The sequence below is a fragment of the Aotus nancymaae genome, unplaced genomic scaffold (assembly GCF_030222135.1).
Source record: "Aotus nancymaae isolate 86718 unplaced genomic scaffold, 86718_ANA_hifiasm-v0.15.2.pri h1tg000006l, whole genome shotgun sequence".
NCBI lineage: Eukaryota > Metazoa > Chordata > Mammalia > Primates > Aotidae > Aotus > Aotus nancymaae.
Window position 1 is genome coordinate 71,344,104 of NW_026988417.1, and position 14,971 is coordinate 71,359,074.

Genomic DNA, 14,971 nt, shown 5'->3' on the forward strand with positions numbered 1-14,971 from the left:
GACAGAGATTCTGAAAATACTGTTTGGGATTAGTACAGAATTTTGTTGGAATTGACAAAATACTAAAATTTAAGGACTTTATTACACAGCTGTATAGGAGGTTTTTTTTTGTATGCACAGAAAAAAGACCATTCTATCATGATTTCTATTTTATTTCTAAAAATAGACTTGGGGCCAGCTGATAGGAAAAAGCCCCCTAATAATGAAATTATATTACAAACATTTCTGGAGTCAGAAAACATAATAAATTTATGAAATATTTTAAAAATAAATTAATATATGTTAGATCCATCTAGTCTTAAATTTCAAAGAAGCAATTTAGAATGAACATAAATTTAGATGATTGAAGATCAATATTATTTTTGTTCTATAATTTTTTGCCTTTTTCTAAGTGCCTTTTTCATCTCTGCAGTCCCCTGGTGAGTTGCTTTACTCTAAATACTCCGTCAAGCTCAGTGGGGGAATGTTCCTGGTTTCTTTGTCATTACAGTTGCCCTTGAAAGCTGTTTCTATGCTTAGGTACTTTCATCTTAGCCCAGCTAGTTTTCGTATGTATAAAATTGTTTAAGGGAGGAGAGTCTGGGTAGCTCTCACTCTTCTCTGTCCTTGCTTCTGTCTGTTCAAAGCCAGCAGATGGATGGTACCATGAACAGCAGAGCACCCAGGTCACTGGAAATATTCTGGTAGGGAGGAAGAACTGGGTGTTGGAAATCATCCAGAGAACACTGTATCTTGGAGAGGTACTTTCAACATTGAAAGCCTCAGGAATGTAGAAGGGGTGAGAGTGCTATCCTAATCAGCAGTTCATTTCTTGCCTCCTTTTTTTTTTTTTAAATAATGCCTTATCTTTTCTTGGCCTCTTGCCAGAATTGAGAGGCAATTGACTTGATATCTGTGCCTTTGCTTCCCACCGGCCACATGCCAGGAGGGAGTTCATCAGTTCTTGCAAGATCTACCCAGCTCCAGCCCGTCACATCCCCTCCTCTTGGACTCAGACCTGCTTAGACCTCCTTGTCCTTGGCAGAGAAGTCCTTAAATCTGCTTCCATGTGCTTGCTCCTGCTGCTCCCTTGGCAGCATCAGTGCAGCTGCAGCTGCAGCCACCTTTGATTCTTTGCCATTCTTATCTTTATTGCTTACACCTTACTGTGACTCACTTGGTTTGTTTCAGTGTCATACTTTTGGTTAATTTGGTGGTTTTTCTGGAGAAGACATAGCTTTGGCATAACTTTGTCTCTAAGTAATTGAACTTCAGAGGCAGCTCACGATAACCTCCAGAAAGAGGACTTTTTCTGTCCTTTGTATTTTAATTAAGTATTGCTGATAAAATAAGCATCCCAATGGTGGCTTGAAGGGAAACCGTGGCTGGTCTAGAGAGAAATTGCAGTATCTTTTGCTATGTATGGATTCCTCCTTCATCTGCTAGAAATTTCTGAGAAGTAAAATGTTCCCTTCTTCTTCCTGTCCCATGCATTCTTTGAGTCATGGTATGTTAGGCTCAGGGAGTCTTACCACTCATGTTTCTGCTGTGACTGTGATTTGAGCTTCCTTACTTACGCAGATGGGGATGATCATGCTGGTCTCTCTGGAATGTGTGGCTGATCACTCACATATGTATAGTTCGAGATTTCATAACGTGTTCATGGACAGTAATCCCCTTGACATCAGAAATGCAGTCTCTAGGTCAGGTCCACGGGTATGCCAGACTTGCTCAGGAATCTTCTAAAGATGATTTGAGTTGGAGGTCTGCTCTTAATGCAATTTGTGGAGTGCATTAAATACTTCATGCTTATACATGCTGAGCTGCTAATTCCAATCCTGGTTTTCATTCCCCTGCCAGAGTGTCACCCAACCTGCAGGCAATGTCGTGGGCCATTGGAGTCTGACTGCATCTCCTGTTACCCTCGTGTCTCTCTTACCAATGGGAACTGCAGGACCAGCTGCAGGGAAGAGCAGTTCCTCAACCTCATGGGATACTGTGCTGGTGAGTGAAACTCCCGTGGACTCTTCGGAAATCACTAGGCAGCTGCTGGGGCTCGTCATACCAGGCTTAAGGGAGCTCTTGTACTGTCCTTCGTTATGAGCTCTTTTATAGAAGACATTTGTCTTATGTCTGGAAACTCATGACACTGCTTCCCCTGGGGCATTTAGTAAATACTTATGGATTTCAATGGAACATCTAATAATACTCTTGCAAATCCTGAAAATCTCAGACTCTCATATTAATGAAGAATGAAGTGATGATAATAGTACCTTTATATGCATTCAGAACTTCTTCTTAAGATAGCAAAAAGTGTTCTGCAAACAAGTCACTCCAAGACTTCCTTTCTCTTGTCTGCACATTGTCCTGCTTTTTGCTGTGGGGAAGCTTTGCCATCAGCCCCAGACACAAAATTTTAGAGAGGTTAACTTTCTTTCTTTCTCTTTCTTTATTTCCTTCTTTCTTTCTCTTTCTCTCTTTCTTTCTTTCTTTTGAAAGAAACCAAAGAAAGAAAAAAACTTAGGGAAGCAGTGTGGAAAAAAAAGTAGATCAGTTGCCTTAGGAGTTGGGATTTTTTTTTTCTTATTTTAGAACTCAGATCTAAAAAAAAAAAAAAAAAAAAAAAAAAAAAAAAATTAGGGAAGCAGCCTGAAATTGAATAATGTTGAAGCCCGACATTATTTATGTTCCTCTATCCATTCAGACAACAAATGTGTATTTTTGAGTGCCTACTAATGGTCAAATACTCAGAATACAGAAACAGATGAAGGAGACAATGACTCTCCCACCAAACATCCTATAGACTAGGGAGAAGAATTTACTGAGTAATGGGTTATTGTATATTTTTTGACCCACTTCTTCAAACTGTGGGATAAACTTGCAGAGCTTTGCCTTTTAGCAGCTGTTGTCTCTGCTCTGAAGGGGTGAACTGGGGGCATTCTGGAATGCTACTGAGCAAATGGGAAAGGTGAGAAAGCATGCTGAGGGGTTGACCTGGCCATCAGGCTTATCCTGGGGCAGGAAGAAGGCATGGCCAGTTGTCTAGATCACAGTATCCAGCAGGCATATTCAGTCTGGGATGGGGCTGACATCTCACCTGTTCAATCTGGTGGATTGAGGGTGGGTGGGGCACAGCAAGTCAGTGGCTGTGCTCCCTGTGGCTGGTGGTACCATGGTGCAGATGAGCCATTCATTTTTGCATATAACATTAAAGACTAGACATTTGGTATTGAGGTCTATATTCTAAGAAAAGAAAACCAAACGGTCAAGCACAGGGCTCTAGCCCAGAATGCTGGATTCAGAGCAGAAGCCCAAGTGTAGAGACTATGCAAACATTTTTAGGTCCAACAAAAAGTGGAAATTCAGAGTCCAGGAAGAAGACTAATCAGAATCCCTATCAGCTGCTGGATGTGTCTATTGCTAGTGATGTCAGTTGTAGTCAGGACGGTATTGGAAAGTGTGAAAAATGGGAGATAGTAGTGCCCACCCCTAAAAGAGAATCTGGGGATGGCAGGGGCTATTACAGTTTGTATGTTTGAGTTTTGCTGCTTATTTTCACTTTAGGACCTGGAGAAGCTGCTACTCTGAGAATTAAATGGCTCCTTACATGGCTAAAGCATATTGGTGGATATATACTGATAACCCACTAAGCACAAGGTGCCGAGCTGACGTTTGAGGGGATACAGAGGTCTTCCAGGCTACTTAAGGAGGTGAACCAAAGACACAAGTGTAGTTAACAAATGGTACAAAGCAATTTAAGGACAGTAACACCAACCGGTGATAAGGGTGGTAGGAGTTCAAGGTAGGGAGAAGTAACAAGATATGGAAGGCATTATAGAGGAGCTGGAATGCAAAGTACTTCCAGAAGAATAACTAGGATCCTGTGAGACAGAGGGAGGTCTGGTCTGGTGGGCTTTCTGAGCGTGGTTTCATCAGGAGACAGGCCCAGCAGGTATAGCATGTGGGCTGTTCATGACTAGCGAGTCATCTAACTTGGGTGAAAAACATGGTTGATATTAAAGCATATTAGATAAAATGGTTGGGAAATTTAAATTCTAACCAGAGTATAAAGAACCGAAAGTTTCAGGCCAAAAAGTTTTGACTGGATCTTGTGAGCAATAGGGCCATGAGAGTTTTGGAGAGGCCTGTAACTTGACTAAGGGTGGGTTAAGGCAAGGAATCTGCAAGCTGCATAGAGGATGGACTAACACAAAGAGAGATTAGAGTCAGGGAGAAGAGTCAGAAGATAGGACCTGAATTATATCCTTCATGATGGCTTTTTCTTTTAAATCTAACTCTGAATGTGGACCCTAAAAAATTTTATACTGGGGCATATTTTAAAAATACATGTTTATATAAGGAGATTGGAAAAATTTAATTTTTAATGAGCTCTGTTCTCTCTAATGTCCAGAGTGTTCTTTGATAGTAAATTAGGTGATTAGGAGTTGCATTAATTTTTTAAGGCTTATAGGGAACCTTTAGAATGAGAATCATGGGACTGAACCACTCTGAAAGTCCCCAACCCTAGAAGATCAGATCCTACTAAAATAAGCTGAAAAGGAAAATCTTGTCTGTTCTGGGAATTAGGTGTATTAAGTAATGGTTTTAAATGAGGTAACCATTGTCTGGTGCTTAGAAATCCTTTGTTGATTAAAGACTGGGGTAATAGTATTTATTATAGAAGAGTTTGATCAGTAATTTTAGTTATTGAACTTTCAGAGAACTGTGCTGACCCCAAAGTTTACTTTTCCACTAAATGTCTGACTTTTCTAAACACTTCCACTTCTCTCTGTAGCCTTGCAATGCATTCATGCATGTACGGATCCATCAAACATTTATGAAGCCGTTGCGCCATCCAGGTGCTGTGCTGGGCTCTGGGGATGTAAAGATGAATCAGATACGGTGCTTGCATACAAGAAATGTACACTTTAGTGAATGAAAATGTTAGTTTGCTAGGGCTGCCATAACAAAATACCACAGACTGGATGACTCAAACAATGAAAATTTATTTTCTCCAAGTTTTGGAGGCTGGAAGTCTAAGATGAAGGTGCCCGCAGGGTTGGCTTTTTCAGAGGCCGCTCTCCTTAGATTGTAGATGGCGGCCCTCTTGCTGCCTCCTCTGTGCACATGCACCCCTGGTGTCTCTCTGCATGTCCTAATCTTCTCTTCTTATAGCTATATTGGTCACATTGGATCAGGACCCATCCCTTAAGATCCTTATTTTAACTTAATTACCTTTTTAGAGGCCCTATATTCAACTACAGACATTCCGAGGTACTGGGGATAGGCCCTCAACCTATGAATTTTGGGAGGGACTAATTCAGCTCATAACAGAAAGAGGTGTGTGTTTAGTATGATATTGCTGTGGAATTCCATGCACAGCACAGGATATGAGATGAGCCCATGGGACAGGACCGTGACCCACACTGGAGGGTGTGTATGTGAGTGTATGGAGTGGCTATGAAAGCTTTCTGGAGGATGTCACAACTGAGATGATTTTAAAGGTGAATGAGAATTAGAGTTTGGGGTTTGCAGGTAGAATATTTCAGAAAATGGGCCAAAGAGGATTATCTATTGAGACACCTATAAAGAGTTGAGTCCTATGGGACAGGTGGGACTTGAATTGAGTAGGGGGGCAGGACTGGTCATGAGAGCCTTGGTACACCTGTGGGGATCCGTTGAAGGTTCTGGGAAGTGTCACAACTGCATTTCTGTGAAGAGAAGCTTCTGTGGAAGATAGCTTAGAAGAAAAGACTGAGGCAGAAAGTTCTTTAGGAGATAGCTGCAGAAATCCAGATGAAAGAAATCCTTTAATGAAAACTTTCCTGAGGGAATAAAGAGACGGGGACATGATTTCACCAGGTATTAATAGTATGTGAGGTTGACTCATCTAAGATTGCTGTTTTGTCTACAAAAATGGTCCAAGTGGCAATTTCATGTGATTTAACATAATAGAAGCAACAGAGGCTGGTGCTCCCTCAGCCCGGGGGGTGAGGGAGAAGGAACTTTGCAGATAGTTTCCAGGTCTCTGGTCACAGAAATTTGAGGGATGAGAGTACCATTTACCAAGGGTAGGAATAGATCTAAGATGCAGTAGGAAAACAGTGTGCTTGAATTTGGCCAAGCTGAATTAGGGGTGACAGTTGGACATCCCAGAATGTCTCTCCAGGAGGAGTGGACAGGCTTCTTACTGTAGCTACTAGGAGCTTGTCTCCTCTCTTAGTGTTGCCCTGAACCTAAAGTCCTAGAATTTTTTTTAACTAAAGTATTGCCTTGGTTGGGTCATAGTTATCTCATAGAATGTTTAGGTGACTTTTATCTAAACTCAGGAAGGTGTTAGGAGGAACCATGTGATGACAGACAAAGCTGAAGATAATCTACCACTGTGCGGGGCCATCAGTGGAATGTCCTCTCTGTGTCCTTGGGAAGTCCTAGCTTACAGGAAGTCCCGGAGAAGGGCCCTCTCTGTCCACTCTTTTGTGTATCTCCGAGCGCCTCCAGGGTGGTAGGGTTTCCTCTCAGGATGTATTCTCTATTTGACCCATAACTGAGATTATCATCGGTGACCTGTTTAAAAAAGAAAATTACATCAACGTAGCACACCGACAAAGTAAACCCATCCTGGGAGCAGGTCCAGTAACCTCAGTGTGTCTCACATATGGAGATGTCATATGTGTGGGGTTTCTTCCTCCAAGCTTATCAAAGTAAATATAAAGTATGTGAGATTTAGGCCAGAGCTGAAAGTTTTCAACAAAGATAAATGAACTGGGGTGAGAGGCAGCTGTGCATAATTGTGGGTGACACAGTTATATGCTAAGGAAAGCCAGGTTTTCGTTTTTCATAAATTAAAACTTTTTTTTGGCCCATATCTCAACAACATTAACAGAAAATTCCAAAGCCTGAGGTGCTTTTTTTATTTCTCTTTCTCAGCCAAAAGCTTCCTCTTGTTCATAGAATAGGGTAAGAATTAAAAGAAAACCAAATAAAAACCTGGCAGGGAAATGTTCACCTGCAGATGCATTTTTTAAAACATGCTTTGAGTTTTGTGGACTGCCTGATGGAATGGCTATGTTTTTGAGTTCTTATGTAGAAAGAAGATAATATCAAGAGTAATATTGCAGAGGGGAAGACCTGAAAAATTAAAACAGTTGATTTTTTAGGGTAGTAAAAGTCTGGGGGATTAAAAATGTGCTATTGTTTATGAAGTAATTTTTTTTTTTTTTTTTTTTGAGACGGAGTTTCGCTCCTGTTACCCAGGCTGGAGTGCAATGGCGCGATCTCGGCTCACCGCAACCTCCGCCTCCTGGGTTCAGGCAATTCTTCTGCCTCAGCCTCCTAAGTAGCTGGGATTACAGGCACACGCCACCATGCCCAGCTAATTTTTGTATTTTTAGTAGAGACGGGGTTTCACCACATTGACCAGGATGGTCTCAATCTCTTGACTTCGTGATCCTCCCCCCTTGGCCTCCCAAAGTGCTGGGATTACAGGCGTGAGCCAGCGCGCTCGACCCATGAAGTAATTTTTTAATGCGGGTTCACTCTTTCCACAAATCTGTGTGAGAATGTAAGCAAAAGAAGACAAGTGTGAGTAAAGAAATATTACTTCAAGTACTTTCATACTGTATTCCTATTCCACAGAATTCAGATTCTAAGCAATGGTTAATAGGTGTTACACGCAAAACAAAAACAAAAACAAAAAAACCTCCTGGCCAGATAAATTTGGGATTGACTTGGTTACATAAAGGTAAGCAACTTTCTTTATTGCAAGATTTCTGAGAACCTTAAAAATGCATGTTTGTGCTGTGAATCTTTAAGATGAAGATGGCTGAACATCATTTCCTAAGCATTGAATGAAAGACCCCCTCCATTATTATAGCTTCTTACAGGGCTAGCCAGTGGAATGAAGCACAGTATTTGGGAAGTCCTGAACTAACTAATATTAATACTTTGAACAATTGGTTTGCACTCCCTAAAGGTAAAAAGAAATTATGAACCTGTACGCAGGTTGTAGACCAACTGACTTCCCTCCCCACTCCCTCCCTCTCACCTTCTCTCCCTTGTGCTCTTCCTACTTTATTTTCTCTGTGGGCAGGCAGAGGGGTCATCCAAGGAGGTACGTGTTTGACACCCTTTTGCCTGCTGAAGAGCACTGCTGTTAACATTTTTCTTCCACTTCATAAATAAATACTTTTGAGTTCCTTCCATGATTTTTCCCATTTATTGTCACCATTACTGAAAGAAGGGCCCTAAAAATGCGGCGAATAAGTAAAATTGCTCAAATTTAAAGAGCAACACATCTGTATTTTGGAATAAGCTGATACAACTGCAACACTGAATAATGGGGGAAAAGCCTAGTTCAAGTTGGACATAATGAAGAACCCGGGAGGGAGCCCTGTGCGAGCCAGGACACCAGCTCTCTGTCTCCCTCCAGTTACAGTGACTGGAAGCCAGAGAAGTGAGAGCCAGTTCTGTTTTAAAGCAGCTTCTACAGTGCGGGGGAGGTGGGTTGGCACCACCCTACATCTTGCTGTGGCTGCTTCTGCGGTTATAAATGGAAAGGAAGAAAAGAGGCATAAACTTTAAACATGTAGCAGTTCTTGCCTTATTTTGATCCCCAAATCCTACCCATCCATCCTCAATGCCCGGCTCAGATTCCTTCCCCTCCAGGACCAGCTTCTTGGCATCTCCCCTGTTAGAATTTCTAGTATGCTGATTGTTTCTACCACTTTACCTAGCACTTGTGTTTTGAGCAGCTCACATTCTCTATGAGTGATCTTTTCGTGGGTATCTAATAATAGGTGCCGGTTCTGAGGGCTTATCGTGTGAAAAGTGCTGTGCTAATTGCTTTGAATGCATTTTGCTATTTAACATTCACAATAATCCTCCAAGGTAGGTACTAATTTTATCCCCATTTTTACATATAAGGAAACTGAAACTGACTAAGAGAGGTTAAGTACTGACTCCAAATGATAAAAGTCAAGAATGATTGAGCCAAGATTGGAACCCAGAGAATGTGATTCCAGAGTCCACATACTTAACCATTTGTACTCCATGGTGCAAGTACAATTGTTTGCACACAATCGGGGCTGAAGAATGAATTTTTTTTTTTTTTTGATTGGTGAATTAAAAAGTGGATTAGTAGGTGGATTACTTGATTGGTAGATTAAAGGTCACTGTGTTAAATAGAGTGGCTGGAGAGGCATTGTTGGGAAACATTGCAAAAACTTGCTAGTCTGTTTTAAATGCTAAGGAAGCTGATTTAGACTGCCATGTGTACCTGCATTCCCATTGTATTTGATCCTTACTAAATGAATAAACTTCAAAGAAAAACATTAATGTATACTAAATTTTAATAATTTATATCACTCCACATTTACTTTAATCTTTTTCGATATATACGTGTGTATTGTTTTCAGTTGTAGTGAACAGCTACTGTAATTTCTTCTGTTCTCTAAAACATCACTTTAAATGACATATTTCCATGTGTTAGCAAATATTGGAAGAATCTACATAATTGTCATTTTTGTCATTTTTTTTGTCTTTTTTTTTTTTTTTTTTTTTTGAGACGGAGTTTCACTCTTGTTACCCAGGCTGGAGTGCAATGGCGCGATCTCAGCTCACCGCAACCTCCGCCTCCTGGGTTCAGGCAATTCTCCTGCCTCAGCCTCCTGAGTAGCTGGGATTACAGGCACGCGCCACCATGCCCAGCTAATTTTTTGTATTTTTAGTAGAGACGGGGTTTCACCATGTTGACCAGGATGGTCTCGAACTCTTGACCTCATGATCCACCCGCCTCGGCCTCCCAAAGTGCTGGGATTACAATAATTGTCATTTTTAATGCTAAGTCATATTCCGTTGTGTTTGGGTAACTTAATTTTGTCATTTTCATGTTGTGGAACTGGGCTGTAAAAAGCAGGAGATAGATTTACTGGTTGGTCCATGGCAGGTTAAATATGATTTCTAAGGCTACAGCTGTGACTAGATATGTGTTTCATGTCATTATTAATAGTAGTAATGGTGTGTTTATGAAGTTTTACAATTTTCAAAGCATTTTCTTGTGGATCTTCCCCTTTAATCATACCCAGAAACCCCCCTGCAGAATTAGAAATGCTAGTAATTCCCATTTTGTTGACTGGTGAATTAAGACTCAGTACAGTGCCAAGCTAGCACTTGGATGGTCCTAAGGAACTGTTGGGTAGAATTAAGTACTTGAATCAGCTGTCCTCATGTCTAATTCTCTTCTAATGCCTCATATGATAATTATGACAAGGATCTTTCTTCTTGGTGTGAGTCATATTTTGGTTCTTTTCTTTTTCACCTTCCTCTGTATTCCATCTAGTCCTGTTCTTCTATCTCTATAGCTTTTCAATTTGCTTGTGTCTTCTATTTTTTTTTAACACTTGCTTCTTTATTTTCCTTATCTTCTTTTTTTGTAATGCACTTTCTTTTCTTATTTCTCATCATGTCACCCCATCTCTTATTTCTTGAACTATGAATTGCATATCTATCTCTGTACAGAACTTTCAATGATTGTCTCTTCCTTGTTCTCCCAGATTTTGTTTTATTTAAGAGATCAATCTGTCTGCAAAGGGATGATTGAATGTTTCAAGGCATTTGTTTTTTTGAGCTTTTCCTTTCAGGAAAAAAGAACATGACCTATGCTTAAATTGAGTCCTTCCTAAATTAAAAAAGAAAAAAAATCTTGTATTTTCTCCTTCATGTGTCTTTTACCAAACAATACCTTACCTAGCTTTCATAATAAGAGAAGGACCTTACTTGTAAGCTTCCAACTTGTAAAAGCTCCCAACGAAGTCAGGATTGCTGTTGCTTCCTAATAACTATAGAACAGGGCCTGAATTGCAGAGACGGTTTTTGTGGGTGTATGTTAAAAGAACACAGCTGAATTGAGACTTACAGGTTATCTTCTTCAGTACTAAAGGTAGCATATACCTGTACAAAGGCTGCATATACCTGCTTTTACACACCTGTGAATTTCTGTGGCTTACTGTTAATAGGCAAAACCAGTGAATTGGTTGCAAACATGAGCATCAGCATCAATATCAATTCTGATTGGGCCCACTGCAGATAAAGAATCATAACTCATGTTTATTGAACACTCATTGTGTGCCAGCTCGTCAAATATATTATGTCACTTAATTCTGGCTGCAAGCACAGGAAGTTGGTACTGTGATTAGTACCATCTGCATTTTACAGGTCAAGATAAGATTAGAGATGAGATTAGAGATGTTAACACATTTACCCAAAGTGTCACAGCTAGTAAGCTCTGGAGCTGGGCTTTGAATCCAAGGAGTGCCACTTCAGCAGGCATATATGTGATCACTGTATCATCAGCCTTCAACACTGATCAAGTTTCCATAAGACCCTCTCTGCTTCTCAACATTATTTTATTCACTTCTTTTTGATGCTCTATGGTTTTGACCCTCATGGTCTTCTCACACACTCCCTACACTCTCTCTGCTTCCCGACATCATTTAATTCACTTCTCTTTGATGCTCTGTGCGTCATGGCCTCATGGCCTTCCAACACACTCCCTACACTCTCTCTTCACTCTCTGTCTAAAATTCTGCTTTCTTTTTTGTTTAGAAGATTTATATTATCTGATAACATAAAACAAACAAACATCATCTTTTCTCCTCAAATGTCTGTCTCTTCTACTTACCTCTTTTTTCTTCCTTTGAGAAAGGAGCTCCCTCATTCTGCCCCAGGGAGCTCCTCCCCCTGTGTCCCAGAGTCCATCTACCCATCACGTTCCTGAGCTGATCTCCTCAGTCAGGTATTTCCTCTTCTGCTTACACATTCATCTCCCTCCTTCTGTCTTCATTTTTCCTGCTCCTCTCCCCTATCTTCTTTCCTCCAGGGCCCTTGCATCTTTCACAGCTTAAATCTTCATTCCTATTTTCTCCTTAGATTTCATCCCAAGTGCATGTGATAATCCCCTCCCGATCCTCATTTCTGTCTTCCTGCTGGATATCCAATCACATGTGATAGTCCCCTCCCGATCCTCATTCTCTCTTCCTGCTGGACTCCAACGAAAACACTTCATCTTCATCCCTCCCACCTCCACAGTGCTTTTCTTCCTTCTTACTTCCTTGTCCACCCACTACTGATTTTTCAATTGGCACAACCCAAAACCATTGAGTTACCTTTTCTTCTTAACAACCCCTCTTTTATATTGGAATCACTGCTATATCTTGTAGATTCTATGTGTAAACTGTTTAAGGATATATTCCCTTTTCTCTGTTTCTGCTGCTAAAACCCCAAGCTCTTCTTTCTCAGATGACAGCTTCATTTTTCTCTTTCTGCTAGAGGCTCTGCCTCACTAAAGCTCTCCTAGTCCTTCCCAAGAGGAGGAGGAGAACTTTTCTTGAATATCAGATTTGGTTTACAAAACACTCTTTGACACTCAAAACTTGTGGATGCCTTCCCATTGCCTATTGCATTAGTTGTAAATCCTTCACCCTGATTTTCAAGGTCCCTGCTTTCCTTGGTTCCCAAGTGAACATACAGAGCTCCAGCCATGCTGGTTCTCTTTACATACCACACTGCTCTGCTCCTGCGTGTGCTGTTACGTATTCTTCCCTTCTAACAAGGATGTCCTCAGCTGGCACCATCTGAAAACATCAAATAAGCATTCAGGTTCAGGTTCCTCTTATTCACTTTGGATAAAATATTCTCTGATTCTTCTTTGACACCTGTTGCGTTTTGGATGTGTTTTTTGGTCATCTCTTCATAAGCATTTGAGAGAAGCTTTCAAGTCTGATTTAATCCCGTAGTACCTTCCACAGTGCCTCATACTCAGCTGACTTGCCGTAAATGTTAATTGAAGTGAACTGTTTTCTTTGGAGGGCAGTGGCGCGACCTCCTCTCATTGCGATGTCTGCCTTCAGGTTCAAGTGATTCTCCTGCCTCGGCCTCCCGAGTAGCTGGGACTACAGGCACACACCACCACACCAGGCTATTTTTGCATTTTAGTAAAGACAGGGTTTCACCATGTTGACTAGGATGGTCTCCAACTCTTGACCTCATGATCTGCTTACCTCAGCCTCCCAAAGGGCTGGGATTACAGGCATGAGCCGCTGCACCTGGCCGTGAGCTGTTTTCTATTTTGGAGCTAAACCGAGTAAAACATAAATTGGATACAAAGCTTCAAGATACATGTTAAGAGTGATGCTCATGATACCTTGTTGGCAGTGCGAGGTGGCACCGAAACTTAGAGCTTTTCTTTTAAATTTGACACTGCCACTCACCACCTCCCTTTACTGTCCCCTCTTCAAGCTGTTTCCTTGGCTCCTACGGCAGCCCTCCCAGCACATTGGTGAATTTGTCAACACTGGGCAGAAGTCACTGCCCTATAACATGACGTTCATTCTGTTGTCGTGTTTTATTTGGTTAGTTTTTTTCAGAGTAAAACAATAGCCACAGACACTGAAGAAAAGTCTCATTTGGTTGGTTGGATTTGTTTTGTTTTGTAGCTTTTGTACTAATTCAAAGCCTCTAAAAAGAATACATGATTTCTAAGAGCTTATGGGTGGGCTAAGCACTAACTAATGATCAAAAGGAAAATAGGTAGGATTCGTTTTCTTCTGCCATGTGTATGTTATTTTCTGGATTCCTGCCGTACTTATCTCACAAGCAGAAACCCATCAATTTTAAAAAGTGGCATTAGAATTCAAATTCTATGCCCTTTAAAGCCCCTGAGTTTTGGCATGAAATCATTTCTTTTTCACCTGACAGAGAACAGCTACAAGTGCTGATTATTTTAACCACTTCCAAATGCACTTAATGTGGTTGCATTAAGAACCTAATCGACTGACAGGACATCATTAAAAATCTCACAGTGTGTCTAAATTTGTCTTTATAGGTCATTATTTATCAGCTAAGGAGTCACTGCTCCATAAAACCGACATCCAAAGCCATTGTGTTGACAGTACACATTTACTTTAATATCTTCAAGCTTTTTTGATTTTGCTCCAATGACATGAAATAAATTATCTCACTGCCATGTGCTTCCATCCATCATGATTGTGGGTAATCCTCACTGATCCTTGAAGCAGAGCCTTTGTGATTTGAAGAAAGCATCACATAGTGATGACCACATGCAATTTCTTCACAGCTGCAGGGTGACATATTAGAGGATTCCACAGCTGCTGAGTCAAAATATTAATTTTTTATCTGTTTAAATTTCTAGCATATGTACATGTTGTGCATATTTAGAAAACAAATGGAATCTTCTGCTTGCTTAAAAACAATAAAATGCATTTATTTCAGCTGGAGCTAGTACTCCATTTTTTAGGCTACCTTGTAGTGTATTTATTAATTTGCTTGTTTACAGTTCTAATTCACTGCATTTATTAGCAAGGAGGTACATCTACAAACAACTGGAATTCCATCTGTCCTCCCCCACCCCCCCACACACGCTTATTATACATCCGTAATCTGAAATAGGCTAAGCATAAATGTATTCTGGGCCTCTCTTCTTTCCTTGTGACTCTTAATGAGTCTTATATTTAAAGACTCTTTACTGTAATTGTAATAGTGACAAACAAGAATTTACTTTCTGTATAGTAGTGGGAGAAATCTGAGAGACAGGTTCCAGAATAGGCATTGTTTTTAAGCAATTAATGGATGCATCCTCCCTATTTAAACATATTTGAGGTCAGCCTCCCTTTTCTTATTACAGGCAGGAAGGTCAGATGCAGATACCTTGCTGCACAGATGGGGCTTTTTGGATGGAACATTAATCCTTGCAGAAGCTGCTAGAGTGGTGGGTTGGAAATTCAATTCCCTTATTTTAGTAACTGCAGTCTGGTGCAAGTTAGGCAGTGACAGTATACACTTCCTCTAGTGTATCCTGTGAAATTGTTCTCAATATCACCTGTGGGCAGGAACAGGCATGGAAGGCAGACTGGAGTATTTTAGGGGGAATTCATCCTGGAATTTGTTGGTCTTTCTGAGGATGCTGCCATTTTAA

At 40.7% G+C, this 14,971-nt stretch overlaps 1 protein-coding gene across 1 annotated transcript in view; it reads left to right on the forward strand.

Moving 5' to 3' along the window:
• Positions 1-14,971, forward strand: part of FRAS1 (Fraser extracellular matrix complex subunit 1) — a 467,548-nt gene that overhangs the window by 265,837 nt on the left and 186,740 nt on the right. The window contains exon 20 of the mRNA XM_021669641.2: positions 1,840-1,983. Within this exon, the coding sequence (XP_021525316.2) occupies positions 1,840-1,983 (144 nt within the window). The remainder of the gene's footprint in view (positions 1-1,839; positions 1,984-14,971) is intronic.